This window comes from Mesoplodon densirostris, chromosome 1 (assembly GCF_025265405.1).
Source record: "Mesoplodon densirostris isolate mMesDen1 chromosome 1, mMesDen1 primary haplotype, whole genome shotgun sequence".
Classification (NCBI taxonomy): domain Eukaryota; kingdom Metazoa; phylum Chordata; class Mammalia; order Artiodactyla; family Ziphiidae; genus Mesoplodon; species Mesoplodon densirostris.
Window position 1 is genome coordinate 48,695,955 of NC_082661.1, and position 17,608 is coordinate 48,713,562.

A 17,608-nucleotide genomic window follows, 5' to 3' on the forward strand; every position below is an offset into this window, starting at 1 on the left:
CCGGGTCATGCAGCAAAGGTCTTATCAAGATGGTCTGGTAGATTATTTGGGAAGCTGAAAAGTATTGAGAGAGCACACAGCTGAAAAGAGAACAATGTTACGTATCGCAGAACTGCAAGAAAAGCACTTTCCAGCCCCTAAATCTCCAGCACAGCATCAATTCTGGCAAAGAGAAAGAGAGGCAAAGGGTGAGCATTTAAGTCTAATGCTGAGTGGAATATCTGCTGAATTCTGCGAGGAGAGAACGATATTTAGAAATGATACAATGGGGGACTTCCCTGGCCATCCAGTGGTTAAGATTTCACCTTCCAATGCAAGGGGTGTGGGTTCAATCCCAGGTCGGGGAGCTAAGATCCCACGGGCTCCTCACACGGCCAAAAAAACAAAATATAAAACAGAAGCAATATTGTAACAAATTCAATAAAGACTAAACAAATGGTCCACATCAAAAAAAAAAAACCTTAAAAAAAAGTGATACAAAGCAAAAATTGGCTCCTTTAAATGTGACTGACCTGTGTAAAGGGCCCTTTCTACATCCTACCAATGGGGAGTAAATAGCAAGCACAAAGGTTGAGGTGGGAGGTCATGGAGGACACCAAACAGTCCTGCCACTTCCTTAGCGCCCTGCCCATGTGCAGTCATGCTGACATGCCATTTTACATGTGTCACCTTCATCTGGACAATGAGGCTCAGAGAGGTTATGTTGCCCAAGGACCCACAAGTGGTACCCAGGGTGGGGTGCTGGTTGACTTTCAGAACCAGCGCTCCTCCTCTGGCATCCTCTCCCCTGTCTCACCAAGCGCTGTCTTCCATAGTCAGAATCCAAGTTCCCCGTCCAGATACTCTGTGGCCCAAGAGCCCCAGACAGGTCTCCAGTCCTCTTTGAGCCTGAGCTTACTAACCCATAAATTGGAGCCTGGGACCTCACAGGGATGGGGTGTGAGGCTTAGTCGCTCACACGTGCAAAGTGGTTTCCAAGCTCTGGTCTGGAAGTCTCCCAGAAATGTGTGCATTCCTGGGCTGTAGGATCCAGTTTGACATCCGTTCTTGCCCTCACTTCTTGTCCTTGGCATCAGACCCAGCAGCCTTGCAGCCAGTTCCCCGTTGGCTCCCCAGTTCCATCACCCACCTGGTGGCGAGAGATGGGGCTGCTCCCTCCAGTCAGACTGTCTGGACAGTCAGCCCAGTTCCTGCAGGGCCCTGCTCCTTGTGAGGGTGCCCAGCTAGAAGAGCCCTAGGGAGACCCTGGACCCCAGGGAGTACCTGGCATTTGGAGAGATCACAAGGGCTGTACACCCACTGGCCTGGGCTGCAGGGTGGACGTCTCCTCTGGGACGTGCCCTGGGGCTGAGCACCAGTGGGCAGCACCACCTCTGTCTCCATGCCTTCCCCACCCCCATTCACTGCTTTTAGAGAGAAGGAGAGGGTGCCATGTTCTCTTCCTCTTCCAGGGACCCCAGTCCCAATTAGGGCCCACCTTTTCTGGAACCCCACAAAGCCCTCCCCTGACAGACATGCACAAAACATACCTAATATACACTTTCTTTGCTGTAGAGATGCTGGATTAGCACATCAGTCAGGCTCAGGCCCCAAATTTAGACGCAGGGTGAAAAGACCACTGGCTCAGAGTAATCTGGGCTGAATGGCCTTGTCATCACATCCAAGGATCAGCCCTTTCATCTCTCTGCCTCTGCTTCCTTATTTGTAATAATAAGAGTAAACATAGGTGACATTCACAGGCCAGGGTCCAGGTGCAGTGCCTTAACTGGAAATGTCTTACTTGATCTTCTTCAACACCCAATGAGGGACATGCCAATTTTCCCATTGTACAGGTGGAGGAAACTGAGGCACATGGAGATTGAAAAGCTGTCCCAGGGTCTCACAGTGTCGGGATTTAGTGACATGGTGCAAAGTATCTAGCCCAGGTCTGTGGCTGAGGGCACCCTAAGCAGACATCATTGTTTATAGTGTCCACACACTCTGAACTTATCTGTGTGGACCTTCTCAATTTTCCAAGCGTCGCCGTCCCTGATACCCTCCCACCCGCATCCAAATTCAGCTGCTCCTTGGTTCCCAAAGGTCTCTGTGGAGCGACTGTAGGAGGTTCCCTGGGCAGCAGGTTAGCCTTAGGTCAGGGAAGCCCCTGCATTTGGGAGTTGCCCCCCACCCTCTGCCCAACCTCCAAGACACCCTCCCCTTAGCAATAACTGGGCTGTAATGCAAAGTGACTTCCAATGTCGTTGCATCTAGTATGTCTTGTGTCTGAGCCATCGCCTCCCAGAACCTCAGTTTTCGCATCTGTGAAATAGGGGTGGTGAAATTAGCTGCCCACAGATCACAGAGAGGATCGCCAGCGGCGGCCCGCGCCTCCGCCCTATGCCGCTCAGGGCGCCCAGAAGCCCTGGCCCGGCGGGGGCAGGCGGCCCGAGGGGCGGGGGCGGGGGCGGGGGCGGGGGCCGGGACCGAGCCGGGGGCGGGCGCGGGGCGGGCTGCGCGGCGGCGGGGTCGGTGTGGGGAGGCGGGTGGGGGTTGGTTGTGGTGGCGGGCGGGCGGCGGCGCTGCTCCCGCGTCACAGCGCCGGGCGCGGCGGGGAGATGCGGCTCCTGGCGCTGGCGGCGGCCGTGCTGCTGGCGCGGGCTCCGGCCCCGGGTAAGCGCGTTGGGACCGGGCGCCTCGGGGACCCCTCGGGTGGGGCGAGGGCGGCCGGCGCCGGGGAGCCCGGGGCTCGGGGCTCGGGGCTTGGGCCTGGCCGGGAGGCCCTGCCGCCTCTGGGCTGTCCCCTCCCGGTCCCCGTCGGCATCCGTGGGCCCGGGTCTGGTTGGCCAGGCGGCGGAGCACAGCGGCGCCTCCCAAGGGTCGGGGATGCTGCGCCCCTTCCTCGCTCCCCGCCCGGCCGGGACCCCAGCGCTCCGCGGAGACTCTCCGCAGCCCGGTTCCCTTCCAGGGGCCAGGCCTCCAAGTGGAAGATGCGAGCAGAACCGTGCGAGCCCTAGTTTTGGTTTGTTTTCTGTTTTCTTCCCAACAGGCAGCACCGACAGCTGTTGGCAGGTTAGTGTGGGCAGCAACTTCCCTTTAACTCTCTTCGGAGAGTTCCTCGGAGGACCCGGTCCGAAGGGGCCGGATCTGCGCCGCTGGCGGTTGGGGTCTGAGGACTTGTTCGCGGGAGTTTCATGATGACCAGGCCTGGGGAGATAGGGGATCCGCGGCTGCCTGGAGCCGCGGGCCCTTTACCCTTTTCCAAACCACCGTGCTTTAGGGGCAGCCCCTACCCGCATTGCTAACTTTCATTTGGGGTTTCTGCTCCCACTTCTAATTTGCCGAAGAATTTTCTCTCCTTATTTCTCAAGGCTGAAAGGGCTGTGCTGGCTAGAATAATAGTAATAATAAATATATCGATGGCACTCACATTTCCTGGGTGTCCATTGGGAGCTACAGTTATCTCATATAATCATGACAGTGCCTCAAAGTAATAATGAGGAGAGTAAATATATATATCCAAGTGCTTTGCAAACATTAACTCAGTTAAACTTGCCTCCGAGGGAGGTGCTATTATTATTACCCCCCTTTTATAGATGAGGAAACTGAGGCCAGGTCCATGCATTGACTTGCTTTAAGTCACAGGGCTTATACGTGGTGGAGCTGGGATTTGAACACAGGAGGCCTGGCTAGGCTGTGTTCCTGGTGTTTTGTAAGTAAGGGGGCTGATGCGTAGAGTTAAGTAATTTTCCAAGGGTGGCCCAGCTACCAAATGGTGGAGCTGGCATTTGAGCCAGCATAGATCCGAGTTTTAGGGGGGAGGAACTTGGATCACAGTGGGAAGAAATTTACCCATTGTCCCCTGGCTACCAGTGCAGTGGAGTTTCCAGTGAACTTGAAATCTGGCCCTTTGGAAAATGTTCCTTTCACAGTTGTCACTGTCTTGGCTGACAGTTACTGGAGGTTTGACTGAGATGGTTGGGCCAGGGCAGCTCTAGTGGCTAGCAGCCAGTGAGATACAGGGGGCACAGGGATCTTTGTCACCTGTGCTCCACAACCACCTTCTTAATTGCAGGTGCTGTCAGAGAGGGTGTCCCCAGAGAGGGGCTTTTTGTGGGTCAAAGACATTCTCATGTTTCCAGGAGACCTCAGGAGCCTTAGAGAGCTGGAATTAGAGAACCGTTAGAGTCCACCCTGGCTGTGCCTAAGGCTGTGTGATGATGACAGCCCCTGCTAGTGCAGCACTCACCGTGTGCCTGTCTCTTCTAAATTTTTCACCCACGGGCTTCCCTGGTGGCGCAGTGGTTGAGAGTCTGCCTGTCGATGCAGGGGACACGGGTTCCTGCCCTGGTCCGGGAAGATCCCACATGCCATGGAGCGGCTGGGCCTGTGAGCCATGGCCACTGAGCCTGTGCGTCTGGAGTCTGTGCTCCGCAACGGGAGAGGCCACAACAGTGAGAGGCCCGCGTACCGCAAAAAAAAAAAAAAAAAAGAAAAAAACCCAAAAACAAACAAAAAAATCTTTTCACCCACAATCCCTCGTCATGATCCCCCTCAAGAGAGAGCCTGGCAGAACCACTTTATACATAAGTCTGGACTCTTAACTGGTGCACTTTTCTACCTCTCCGTTGTGGGGAGAAGCGGGACCTTAGGGGTTACCTAGTCCCACCTATCATTTTACAGAAAAGCAAAGTGAGGGGCAAATATTTACTAAAAGCCGTGCTGTGGTCCAGATTGGTGAGTGAGTGTTGTCTCTGATGCCAGATGGCCTAGGTGCTAATTCCAGCTCTGCTTTTCTGTGTGAGCTTGAGTAAGTGGCTTAGCCTCTCTGGGCCTCAGCCTTCTTGTCTGTAAAAATGGGGATAAACATACTATGAGGATAAATTGAGAAAATACATCTACAGTGCTTAGAACAGTACTTGGTCTAGAGGTCACACCCAGCAAATGTTAGCGTTCATCTTTGGTCAAGGCCATGTGTTTGTCCTGGGTGAGAACTATTTTAAGGTGACCGCCTTAATATGAACACATTACCTACCCTATAGACTGGGTCTCTGCTTGGTGCTCGGTAAATACTGGCTTCTAGTGCCATGGGTTTTTAAGTAATACAATTGTATTTCTTTCAGAGATTTATTTGTCATGAATTCAGACTGTCCTTTTAATAAGAATGAGCTTCACACTGCCGACTGGAACACACAATTTGCATTCAGGGAGCCAGGAGCTCCTGGCTCCCTGAAAAGATGGGGGGCAGTCTGTTCAGGACAGAGAAGAAGTGTGGAGCACAGAGCCACTATCACATCTCTAGCCAGGTCGGAACAGAGGGGCCCCAGCCTTGCCACCTCTGTGTCCCAGGTGAGGCAGGTGCCTTGTGTTTGTTAGAAGTTCTATACTCCCCTGCACCTGTAAGTTGCTATTTCTCACTTCATGACGAGTGTGAGAGGAAGAGAGAGAGGGACGGAGGGAGAGGGGGAGGTTGAGCGCTACGTGAGTTGGTTGTGTACTGTTGGGCTACACTGATGTCCTTTTAGGCTGTTTTCTGAACTTTAGTCCTTTTCACAACATTATCCAAATGGGAACAAGAGGATTAGACCCCATAAATCGTATCCACAGGAACTTAATGTTCACTTACAGGCAGAACCAGCTACATAATTTGTGGGATCCAGTGCAAAATGGAAATGCGGGGCCCCTCATTTAAAAATTCTTACGCTTTTAAGACAGCAACAGCAGAGATTAAATCAAGTGGGGGCTCTCCAAGCATAGGGCCATGTGTGACTGCAGATCATACCCACAGGAAGCCCATCCTGCTTACACGTCACTGTGCGTGTCACTCTCTGTTATCCCCACCTGTTGCGCCCTCAGGGAGTGCAAATTTTATCGATATTTTCAAGGTGCTTTCTTGTTGGAGCCTTATACCCACCACACAAGGCATCATCTTCCTATTTTTGAGATGAGGAAACTGAGGCTCTGAGGGCCTCACTCCTAATAGAACCAGGGTTCCAGCCCGGGTTTGTTGGATTCCAACCCCTGGCTCTCTGCCTAGCCCCACTACACCACTGGGAAGGCTCTGGGCCTTGAGCATCCTAGCGCCCAGCCCTCGGTGGGGCGGGCACACCCACCTACCAAGTCATGGAGCATGTGCTTGTTGAAGGAATATGGTTCTCTGCAGCAGGAATCCCAACCCTCTGTTTTGGGTCAGTCTCTTTCCTGCCCATGTTGTCGTATTCCTCCTTTAAGAACTGGTCTTGGGGGCCCTGATTGAGGTGCAACGGCCCCTCCTGAGGTCAGTCTGCAAACACAGGTGGCTGCCTGGGCGATGGTGTGGTGCACTTCACTGGAGGACACTGATCTTTCCATTTCCAGCCTGCACCATGCTCCTCCTGCCTCAGGGCCTTTGCACAGGTAGAATCGTCTTCCAGGAAGATCATTCTTCACTGCTGACCTGAATTTATGTCACGAATTCTACCTCAGCCTTCAGCTCATGGTCACCTCTCCAGGGTCTCTTTCCTCCCTGACACGCAGAGATCAAAATCTCACCCTGATTTTTGGGGTTTTTAAAATAAATTTGTTTATTTATTTTTTTGCTGTGTTGGGTCTTTGTTGCTGCACACGGGCTTTCTCTAGTTGCGGCCAGCAGGGGCTACTCTTTGTTGTGGTATGTGGGCTTCTCATTGCGGTGGCTTCTCTTGTTGTGGGGCGCGGGCTCTAGGCATGTGGGCTTCAGTAGTTGTGGCACGCGGCTCAGTAGTTGTGGCTCGCAGGCTCTAGAGCACAGGCTCAGTAGTTGTGGCACACAGGCTTAGCTGCTCCGTGGCATGTGGCATATCCCCGGACCAGGGCTCAAACCCGTGTTCCGTGCATTGGCAGGCGGATTCTTAACCACTGCGCCACCAAGGAAGTCTCTCACCCTGATTTTCATAAGCCCCGCACCTTTTCTCTGTAGCATGTGTTGCTGTTTGTAGTCACATTCTCCTGTGTCTTTTTCCTGATGACCAGTGCCTAGCCCACTGGACTCTCAGCTCTGCAAAGTTAGGGATGTGTCTTCTTCTCACAGTGTCTGGTACATGGCAGTTCTCAGCAGCTATTTGTTGAGTGATTAAGTGAACAAAGCATAAGCTGGGGTGTAAGCTGGAGGAAGCGGAGCAATGAATGTGGAGGTGGCCAGGGGATGGGGGCGGGGGATCTACCTCCCACCTCATTTCCCTGCAATGCAGGGTCAGAAAGCAAGAAATTAACTTCTCCAGACTAGAATGACTTTGATGCTTCTCCCTCCTTGGCCAGGAGAGGGGAGACTCTGCCCTGCCCCGGGCTGCTCCCTTACCTTACCTGGTGTCAGAGGGTCTAGTGACACCCCACCTCCCCTGTCTTGTAGTTGGCTTGGCCAATGTTTGCTTGCCTTGCCCCTCTGCCCTGCAAGGTGTGGAGACCCAGAAGGGAAAGGCCTGAACCCCCCCTAGCCCCGGCCCCTCACTCTAGTCAGCCTGCCTCCACTGCCTGCCTCTTGGCCCCTCTGCAGCCTGATGACTGGCATGGGGCAGAAGCTGTGTGATGCCCTCTCCTAGTATTTAAACATCCAGCTCAGCTAACATTGGCCAAGCACTGGGTCCTCTATCTGCATTTTCTCCCCTTCCTCAAGCAATGCCACCTCTCACAGCTGCGTGCCTGAGAGCTGAGTTGTGTTCCCTGGGCTTAAGGTAGTCATTTCCAGTGTCAAGGGGAGGGCATTAGCTGGGGCACCAGCTTTCTGAGAAAGGTCATTGCAGGCACAGCAATCTACACAACCTGAGAGCCTGTGTCTTCTAGCAAAGCTTAATGCCACCGAGGAGCCTGTGAGCATCATCGTTTCAGTCCCACCCCCATACACTCTCATTGAAAGTGGGTGTAAATATTCGGGCTGGTGGTAGGACTAGGCCTGAAATGAACCTTCCTGAGAGCAAGGTTGTATTGGTTCACTAGGGCTGCTATCACAAAGTGCCACAGACAGGGGGCTTCAACAACAGAATTTTGTTTCTCCCAATTCTAGAGGCCTGAAGTCTGAGGTCAAGGTGTCTGCAGGGTTGGTGTCTTCTGAGGTCTCTTTACTTGGCCTATAGATGGCTGTCTTCTCCCTGTGTCTTTACGTGGTCTTTCCTCTGTCTGTGTCTGTGTCCTAATCTCCCCTCATTATAAGGACACCAGTCACGTTGGATTGGGGTACACCTTATGGGCCTCATTTTTTTTTTCTCTTTTTTTTTGCGGTATGCGGGCCTCTCACTGTTGTGGCCTCTCTCATTGAGGAGCACAGGCTCTGGACGTGAGGCCCAGTGGCCATGGCTCACGGGCCCAGCCGCTCCGCGGCATGTGGGATCTTCCCGGACCGGGGCACGAACCCGTGTCCCCTGCATCGGCAGGCGGACTCTCAACCACCGCGCCACCAGGGAAGCCCTGGGCCTCATTTTAACTTAGTCATCTCTCTATAAGGCTTCCTCTCCAATACAGTCCCATTCAGAGGTCCTGGGGATTCGGGCTTCAGTATAGGAATTTGCAGGGGATGCCATTCAGCCCGTAACAAGGGTCTTGCACTACAGTGGGAGAAACGTGCCTGGGCCATTTGTAAGAGAGTATGGGGCTAACTGAAGGCAGAGAGGCACACTAGTAAAGAAAGAACGAGGGTTCCTCTGGGGAAGATAGTTCCGTCCGTTCCCTTTCCTGGGAGCTGCTGACTCGGCCTGAGCTGCAGAAGAGGAAGAGTTACTGGTTCGCCTCTAGGATGGAATCTGGCCTCTCATGGGGACCGGAGCACTTGGCACATTCTCCTGGTTTCAGTCACTATAAATAATCCCTCCTTCATGCAGCATTAATAGGAGGAGACTAGGGTGTGGGGTCCTGGCTGTGCTCTCATCCCGTCCATATTGTTTCAATTTCCTGCCTTCCCCAGCTCTCCTTGCCTCCAGTGGAGAGCCCTCGGGGGCGGGCAGAGCAGGACTTAAGTTCTGGAAGCCAGCTGCTCCATCTCTGCTGCTCTCGACCTGCCAAAGCCCCGGGCAGCTAGTGGAGTGGGGTCAGCCTGGTGTTCCCGGCTGTGTGGCCACTCACCAGGGAACTCCTGCTGTGGAACCCGTGTGAGCTTCAGCCTGGATCCTGGCATTCGGGGAAAATGCTTTTGGACTAATTTAACATGGTGTGTGGGCAGGGTGGGGGCGGGGGGGGTGAGGTGCGGGGAGACGGTAAGGGCAGTTCCTCCTCTTTTTGTCTGCGTGAGTGACTTGTGTGGACAGTGAGATTGTTACTCGGGAGCGTGTGCCTTCCTTGGTTACCTGTTGATCTGCATTCCCCGAGTATCTCCCTGGGCGGCTTTGTCCTTTGTCACTGTAGACCTAGAAGACCTCGTTCTTGTCCACAAAGAGCTGAGTCCAGCCAAGCATCAACCTTTTTCTTCTGAATTCACTTCCATCTTTTTTTTTTTTATGGTGACAAAAGACTATCACAGTGCAGTGAGTTGAATAATGACCCCCAAAGATGTCTGTGTCCTCATCCCTGGAACTATGAATGTCACCTTATATGGCAAAAGGTGCTTCATGGGTGTGATTGAGTTAAGGATCTTGGAGTATCCCGGAGTGTCCTGGTGGCCTGGCTTTTAAGAGATGAGAAAGAAAATGAAATGAAATTGACCCTCAAGTCATATCTCTCAAGGTGTTTAGTTTATTAAATCAATAGCAGAAACCATACGTAAGGATGAGCTTATTGCCTGGGTTTTTACGATGAAGGATACTTTGTAGGTCACACTCCCCCCCAAATAACCACCACCCCAACACACACAGGGCCTCACCTTGTTGACTCACAGCCTCTTCACAGTAGAAGATCCAAATCTTTGCTCCCTTTCTCATCCTTCCTCCTTGCTTACCTGCAGCACTGACCAGAGTTCAAAGCTTTGGGTGACTCTGCCATCAGGGCCCAAGTCCCTTCATGTGACCAGAAGGCGGTGTTTGGGGGCCATTTGTAATTTGGGATGACCTTGGGGGCACCTGCTCGAACACTGGAGTGGGCAGGGAATGGTGCTTCCTGGAGTCATGTGCTGGGCAGCGCAGGGGTGACGATGTGGGACCTGGTGAGAAGACAGCCCAGCTTGGACAGAAGGAAGCTCTGGGCATCCTGTCCCTTTCTGGGCTCTGCCTGCCAGGGGGAGGTTCCCCCGACTGTGAGCTCCGGGGCTGCACCGCCGCACTGCACAATCCTTGCAGACGCCATGCAGCGCGTCTCCTGGGAGAAGGCCTCTGTGAGGGAGGCTACGCTGGATGATCTTGGGTGGTCAGGGAGTGGCACTCTCAAAAGTCAGCTTGGGGCAGAATGGCGGCTAGGAGGGACAGCCCTAACTAAGAAGCCAAAGGACAGGAAGTAGCGGCCTGGGCCTGGAATCCTGGAGCATCTTTTGGGTTGCCGGGAGAGTCTGGCACCCCTCCCTGCTCCTGGGCTCCTTCATTCTTTATTCTTGCACTTCAACTCCTTGACCATGGATCATGGTCCTAAGAGACTTGGAACAAGAAACTGAGACACCCCTGTCATTCCAGCTTCCTGGTACTAGTTTAACACCCACCTGACCAATACTGATCATCTGCCTTGGTTACAGTTGAAATACCTGAGACAGGGAAAGGGGCTACAGCGTTTTCTACTCAGGGAAGTGATGAAACTGATGGAAGCAGGCCTTGGGAGGCAGGTGGGGAGGGGGAACTGGATGTGAGCTGGAAATTTTTAAGAGCTTCCCCAAATCCAAATCTTTATATGATATCTCCTGAATTTTAAATGTCAGCAACTAATTAAAATAAAAAAAAATACATCTGGGCCAGGTGGTCCATGGCATCCCGCTTGGCTGGGATCATCTCCTAGATGAGGACATGGGTGCCCACAGAGGCACACTCCACACCCCAAGGAGGGCTCTTTCGAGAAGGCGGAGTGAGCATAGAGGGGATGGGGATGGCCCACCTCTCTGGCCACGCAGGCCAACCGGGCTCCTGGAGAGAAGACGCCATGTGTTTTCACCTGGGGAAAGGCGGTGGCCTTCCTCATTTTCTTCTTTCCTTTTTCCTCTGCAGAGGTCTGTGGGGCCCTCAATGTCACCGTGTCCCCGGGGCCCGTGGTTGACTACCTGGAGGGGGAAAATGCTACTCTCCTCTGCCACGTCTCCCAGAAGAGGCGGAAGGACAGCTTGCTGGCCGTGCGCTGGTTCTTTGCACGCCCGGACTCCCAGGAGGCCCTGATGGTTAAGATGACCAAGCTCCGGGTGGTGCAGTACTATGGGAACTTCAGCCGCAGCGCCTACCGTCAGAGGCTGCGCCTCCTCGAGGAGCGGCGCGGCGTGCTCTACACCCTCTCCCTCTTGACCCTCCGCCCAGCCGATCAAGGGCATTACGTGTGCAAAGTCCAGGAAATCAGCAAGCACAGGAATAAGTGGACAGCTTGGTCCAATGGCTCCTCGGCGACAGAAATGAGAGGTAAGGGTGCATCCACTCTCTGGGGAGAGTGGTAGGGTGACAGGTCCGTGGGCCTCCCTCCAGCTGGCCAGTCAGTGGCCTCCAGGACGGCTCTGCTGAGCTAGAACACATCTTTTTTGGCCTCTAAGGGCCAAGCCGTATGAGGCAGGCCATGGTAATGAGGATAGATCTTTACATGGATGCTGTGGCTAACTTGTATTATAGGCGTGGAAGGCTGAACAGAAAGGGGCAAGTGTCTGGCCCCATGCCACCCAACCCACCCCTGGCCAAAACCTGTTTTGCAGCTGAAAGATTGGTCTCGCTGTGTTCTTTGCCTCCAGCTCAGGTCTGCACAGCCTTGATCGCTTTGCCTGGCAGGGTGCCGGGCACTATGGGAGGAGGCCCGCATTGGGAGGTCCTGATGCCTGATGTGAGTTGCCAGGCCTCAGAGCAGGGCAGCCTGAGTGGCTCTGACCCATCGCCCAGAGGAACCGATCCAAGCCTCTGGCAACAGCTCACTGAGAAATTCATCGGAAAGTGGGCAAGGGACCAGAGGTGGCCCTCCCTTCCTGGAGACAGATAGGAGGTGTGGGCCACGTTCCGGAACATCTTAGCTACTAAGTGCCATATTTGAGGGCTATCATTTTTTGCCACTGATGTTCCATTCAAGAAGACACCTCTCACAATTTTAATAAAACTGGCTACTGTGTACTAAAATTACATCTTTGAGTGCTTGGAACCTGAATTTGGTCTGGTAGAAGATCAAGAGAATCATAGAGTAAAGCTGATGATCCCAAGTGTGAAAAAGAATCTAATTTTGTTGTGTACATGTCATATAATATTAAAGGCATTAGTGATGTTGAAGGGATAAAACTCTGTTGCGAATAGGCATTTTTAATATCCTATATGTTAAAGTAAATAATTTACCTGGATAGTCCAACTTCATTTGTCTTTGGAGTTCGCTTATTTTAATGTTCTTAAGCACGGAATGATATATCATCTGAAATGTTGTGCACTTTTTCTCCTTAAGCAAATTAATTCAAGAAAACAAATGACTATTAATATAAATATGTATTTTGGCACAGAAAATAGAAAAATACATCGGATGACCACAGGCTAAGGAGGGAATCCACTCTGGATATTACTTGGCTCTGAAACATAAGATCTTATATATGCCCTTTGAATTTTTATGTCTGGGTGTATTCCGGAGCCGTGTAGTAAATCTCTCGGCAGTGACGACCGCTCTGCCAGTTAGAACAGATAAAAAGATTTCCTACGTTCAAGTGAGTGCCGTCATCAAGTCTGTTATTTCATGTGCGTCTGCTTTCAGTGAATGAAGCTGGGTTCCTCTAGAACATTTATTTGGGTACGTGCTGCAAAAACCTGAGGTGGTTCTTAAGACTTCAGTGGAACTAATCTCTTTTCCCCACTTCTCGGTACTTTGATTTGCTTTTATGGGTGGAAGAGGAAGGGGTGGAGTTACAAGGCGTGTCCAGGGAATTGTGTGTAAACCGCAGCCTGTCACATCCCTGCTGATCCCTGAGATGCTGGCTCCTGACGAAGTCCAGCCAAGTCCTTGAGCATGTGTGTGTGTGTGGTGAAAAAAAAAAAAAAAAGTAGCAATTATTGGGAAAAAAAACTATGTTAATAAATAAATTTGTCATGACTTTTTTCCTGAAGACACCTCTGAAAGTATGGGGCTAAAAAAATATTGGCTACATTAATTTGGGACAAAGCATAAGTTGCCGTTTTATGTTTTAACTGTGCAAATTATTAAAATATGATGGAGAAATTTTTTTTTTTTTTTTTTTTGCGGTATGCGGGCCTCTCACTGCTGTGGCCTCTCCCGTTGTGGAGCACAGGCTCCAGACACGCAGGCTCAGCGGCCATGGCTCACAGACCCAGCCGCTCCGCGGCATGTGGGATCTTCCCGGACCGGGGCACGAACCCGTGTCCCCTGCATCGGCAGGCAGACTCTCAACCACTGCGCCACCAGGGAAGCCCGAGAATTGGGGATGTTGAGGAATGGGGAAGTAGTAAATTGGGGTTTGTCTGGAAACCGCATATGTATGAGATTGTGGGTGGGGGGAGCTCCTGACTTCAGTGTTGTTGGTACCAAGCAATATGATAAATAATGAAGAATGAAAATGTGTGATCCTCTGGGTGACAGTGGAGTCACGCTTGGCTTATTTTAGAGAATCTGTCATACCACGTGAACTTAGTGTCATTTTTATCACACAGAGGTAGAAGGAAAGGCAAGGAATGTTACACAGTTTCTTCAGTTGCTTATGCCATGTGATCATTTCACTAAGCCAGAAGCCCTGCCTGCAGAGGACATGGATCCAAAAACCCTAAGTGACACATGGTGTTGGAACCCTCTGGAGCGGTTTCCAGGGGGGTTGATGTTAGGTTTGATTTCATTTAATTGTTTTATCAGTGACATTGAAAAGGGGGCACACATCACCTTAATGAACTTCACAGAAAGTACAAAATTGGGAAGTTTTTAACATCAGCAAGGAGTAAAACATAATGAAAAGGGAATCCAGGGAGGTAAGAAATACAAGCAGGACATAACAGAATGAGATTCAATTTGGAAAATGGCAGAGTGATACATTTGGGGAAAACGAATCACAGGCAGTGTTGGAGAGTCAACGGGAGGCTCTCTGTGAAGGGACTTTGGTGACGTCGGTGGTGAATTAGATGCGCATCTGCAGGGTGATATAGCAGCAGGAACAGCCTGTGTTATTTCCATCCGCACACCGTAAGTTGGCCTGGTGTCCCTGAGAAGGAAGTTGGTTGTGTCATGTGTACTGTGCTAGGGAGACACTAATGTGGACTACACCGTCCGTTTGGGGAACCTCACTTTCAGAAAGACAGATTCAATCTAGAGAAGAGTAGCAAACGTGATGAGGAAATGAGTGGCAGCCTTCAGAGAGACGATCAGTTCAGCTGAGGAAGCTTTGCTGGGCTCAGCGAAGACATTGCATTGGAAAATAATATGGCCTACAGTGTTCCGCGGTGCTCGGTGGATTCATTTATCTCTCACTCAGTGGACATTGATTTTATGGTGCATCTGCTCTGCTGGAAACTTGGGGACACAGGGGCGGATCTGTTTAGAGGGTGGCAGATACAGAAACAGATACGATGTCACGGAGAGTCAGGTGCAGTGATAAAGGTGTGCATGGAGCATTGTGCACACGCACAGGAGGGCTCCTAAGGATGAGGCAGGGGGCAGTGCTTGAGCGGACACTGGCTGTTTACGTGGGGCAGGGAGCCAGAGGGGACGGTAAATCAGTGGATGGAGGGCCCTACAGCCGTGGGTCAGGACTGCTGGGGCCTGAACTGGAAGGTCGGGCCGGCAGTGGGTAACGAGGGGAGGCAGGCAGGGCTGATCGTGGAGGGGCCTGTACTGAATATTAAGGAATTTACACTTGATTTTGTAGGCCAGTATTCTCAACCTTGCCTAATGATAAGGGGCCATTGTTTACATGCAGATTCCCAAGCATCTGCCCTGGAGATTCTAGTCTATTAGGTCTGGGTTGGAATTTGAATATTTAACATCCAGTCTAGATGATTTTATCATCAGGCATTTTGGGGAATCTCTGCTTTCGTCCTTGGAAACCCTGAGAAGCGTTTAAAGTCTTTTGACAGACCCCTCTGTTGGCTGCTTGGGACATGGATTTGGGGGAATCAGACTACAGGGTGAAGCGGCAGAGTCTTTTGTATTTGCCCAGGCTTGAAATGATGCAAAGTTTGGCGGTAGGAATGGAGAGACATTGGAGGTCAAATAAGAAGTTTTTAATAACTGGGTGCAAGGAAGGGAGAAAGCTTTGGGATGATACCCAGGAGTCTAACTCAGTGTGTGCAGGATGGTGCCCACGGCTGACAAAGGGAGCATAAGAGATGAAGCTGGCCACAGAGGAATTGAGAGTGACGTTGGCTGGAGGCCATCCCGCACTGATGTCCAGTAAGCACGCAGAAATGTGGAGCTGAAGCGCCCATCTGATCTGGCCAGTGAGAACTGATTCTGAGTCAGGCAGGTGAAACCACGGGGGTGGGTAAAATCCCCAAGGGGATTCCCAAGGGACAGGGGCCAAGGGTGAAGCCCTGGGAAACACCAGTATTTGGGGCAGCAGACTTGGTGTTTGGAACAGGCTCCTCTGGGCCAGCCGCCTGGTGGTCTGGAAAAGGCAAAGTGTTTTCAGTAGGAGAGCAGCACTGCAGAGCGAAGATGTAGCAGTTTCTTCCCAGGAGTGCAAAAAGTCAATCTTTGGGAAATCTAGAGGTGCACAGTGTTCCAGGCAGGACTGAGGTGCATTGACCTTAATCCTGGCAGCCTGGTGAGCCCTGTGTCCTCCTTTCTGATGACAACCATCTCTAGGTAACAGCTTCTGGCTCATTTATCATGAGCAGGTGAGATGCAGGGGTGGGTCTCGCTGTAGGTGAGATAGGAGGAAATGAACTGCGTGGTCCTGCCCTGCCCGAACCCAAGAATATGGGGAGGTCAGGTCCTGAGTGCCCTGTCCCTAGCACTGAGCAGGCTGAGCAAGGCTGGAGTTGGTGGAACAGGGAAGTCAGGATGGAAATAAAGGGAGCACGAGCAGGGGTTCGGGGTAATTTCCAACAGGGAGATGAAGCTGCTCAGTGGGGTCTCTCTCTAAGGGGTGCCTTATTTATGCTTGGGCTGTTCAAGGTTTTCTGAGCTGGAGGCTTCATAGATAGACTAGTGCAGAGTTTTCCAAAAGTTCTTGGTTCCTTTAGGCCAAAAGAAATAACTAACAGCTTTGCTTTTTAAGTAGTTGGGTCCAACAACTTAAAAAAGGATTTCTGTCCTAAAACGTCCTGAGAGCATAACACGTCCCTAGACGTGGAGACAAGCTGTTCTCTTTGGGGTAAATTCCAATATCACTTTCGAATTGAGTTGAAGCTTGCTATTTTAGGGGGCCAACCTCTCTCCTATAGGTGCAAAAGCACTTTCATTATTTCAGAAGCAGTCCGATAGCTACTTGTGGTCAATTTCTTGGCAAACTGTGATGCTTTCTGAAGTTCGCTTTCCTCTGTCCCTGTAGACACAGAGGTAGTGTCTGACCCTGCGTTTGTTCTCCGCACTCAGCGCTGACTGGTACTTGCTATGCCTCAGGCGTGCAGTTTAAATTAAGCCCGCCGTCTTCCCTAAGCTGGTACGGCAGGTCTTGTTGCCTCTCCATACGCCCTTCACCCTGTCTGCCCCACGTCCCCGTGTCCAGGCACTTGCCCGTTGTGTTTTGTGCCCGCTTTCTTTAGTAATCCCTTGACCTCCCTTTGCTGTCTCTGCTCCCCAAGCTTTGGGGATCTCCCTACCTTTGTGCCTTCTCCATCCTGCTTGATGTCCCTGTGACCCACCATCCCTGTCCTCCTCGGGCACTGATGTGGCCTGGTCCCTCCCAGGACACGCAGACCCTGGAGAGTTCTAAGTGCAAGGACGGCCCTGGCGTGGGTGTGGGAATGGGAGGCTGGATCAGTTCCTAGGCCTGGATTTTCTTCAGGAGGATTTCCGGGATGAAGCCTGAGAGTCCCTGGGGCTCCCGGTCAAGGGCAGGCTGCAGCACGGTCCTGGGTGCCACAAGTCCCTAACAGTTGTTGAGCTCTGACATGGCCAGTTTGATGCTTTGCTTGAGGGCACCACATGGGCCCTTAGCACCAGGGCGTGTGAGCCCCCCTGGGGTTCTCAAGAGTGACATTGTCATTCATTTTAAGCTTCTGGTCTTAGGGGTACAACTGTTTGGACTCCCCATTCCCCAGGCCTCGTACAAAATTGTCCTCAATGGCTTTTCAGCCCAGTTCTGCCACCCACTGACTCAGAAGCAGTCTGATATTCTGAGCAGAACCGAATCTCCATCTTTTCAGATGGAGATGTTTTCATCACCGGTGAAAATGCTAATAATAGAAGCAATTTGCAAGGGCTGTCTCCTGCCATTTAAACAGTATTTCAGTCTAACCCCAAACAACATATTTTAACAAGACAAATTGTTATTTGACTTCAGATTATATAAGTGAGCTTTAAATGTTAGGAGTGGACAAAGCAAATAGAAAACTCTGTTTACCCTAAAAAGTATTTGGGGGCAAAGATAAAATTATAATATAATTTCTTATCTATTTAACCCCAGAATATTAGAGGGAATTTAATAATTGGATCTGAAAGTACCACGACA

The 17,608-nt window shown here is 51.5% G+C and overlaps 1 protein-coding gene across 2 annotated transcripts in view; it reads left to right on the top strand.

The window, feature by feature from the left end:
• Positions 1–2,548: 2,548 nt before the first annotated feature.
• The window catches only part of VSTM4 (V-set and transmembrane domain containing 4), a 90,604-nt gene continuing 75,544 nt past the window's right edge, over positions 2,549–17,608 (top strand). For both annotated transcript variants that reach the window (XM_060103167.1, XM_060103177.1), the window contains exons 1-2: positions 2,549–2,649; positions 11,040–11,438. In XM_060103167.1, coding sequence (XP_059959150.1) covers positions 2,595–2,649; positions 11,040–11,438 — 454 coding nt within the window. In that variant the 5' untranslated portion in view covers positions 2,549–2,594. The remainder of the gene's footprint in view (positions 2,650–11,039; positions 11,439–17,608) is intronic.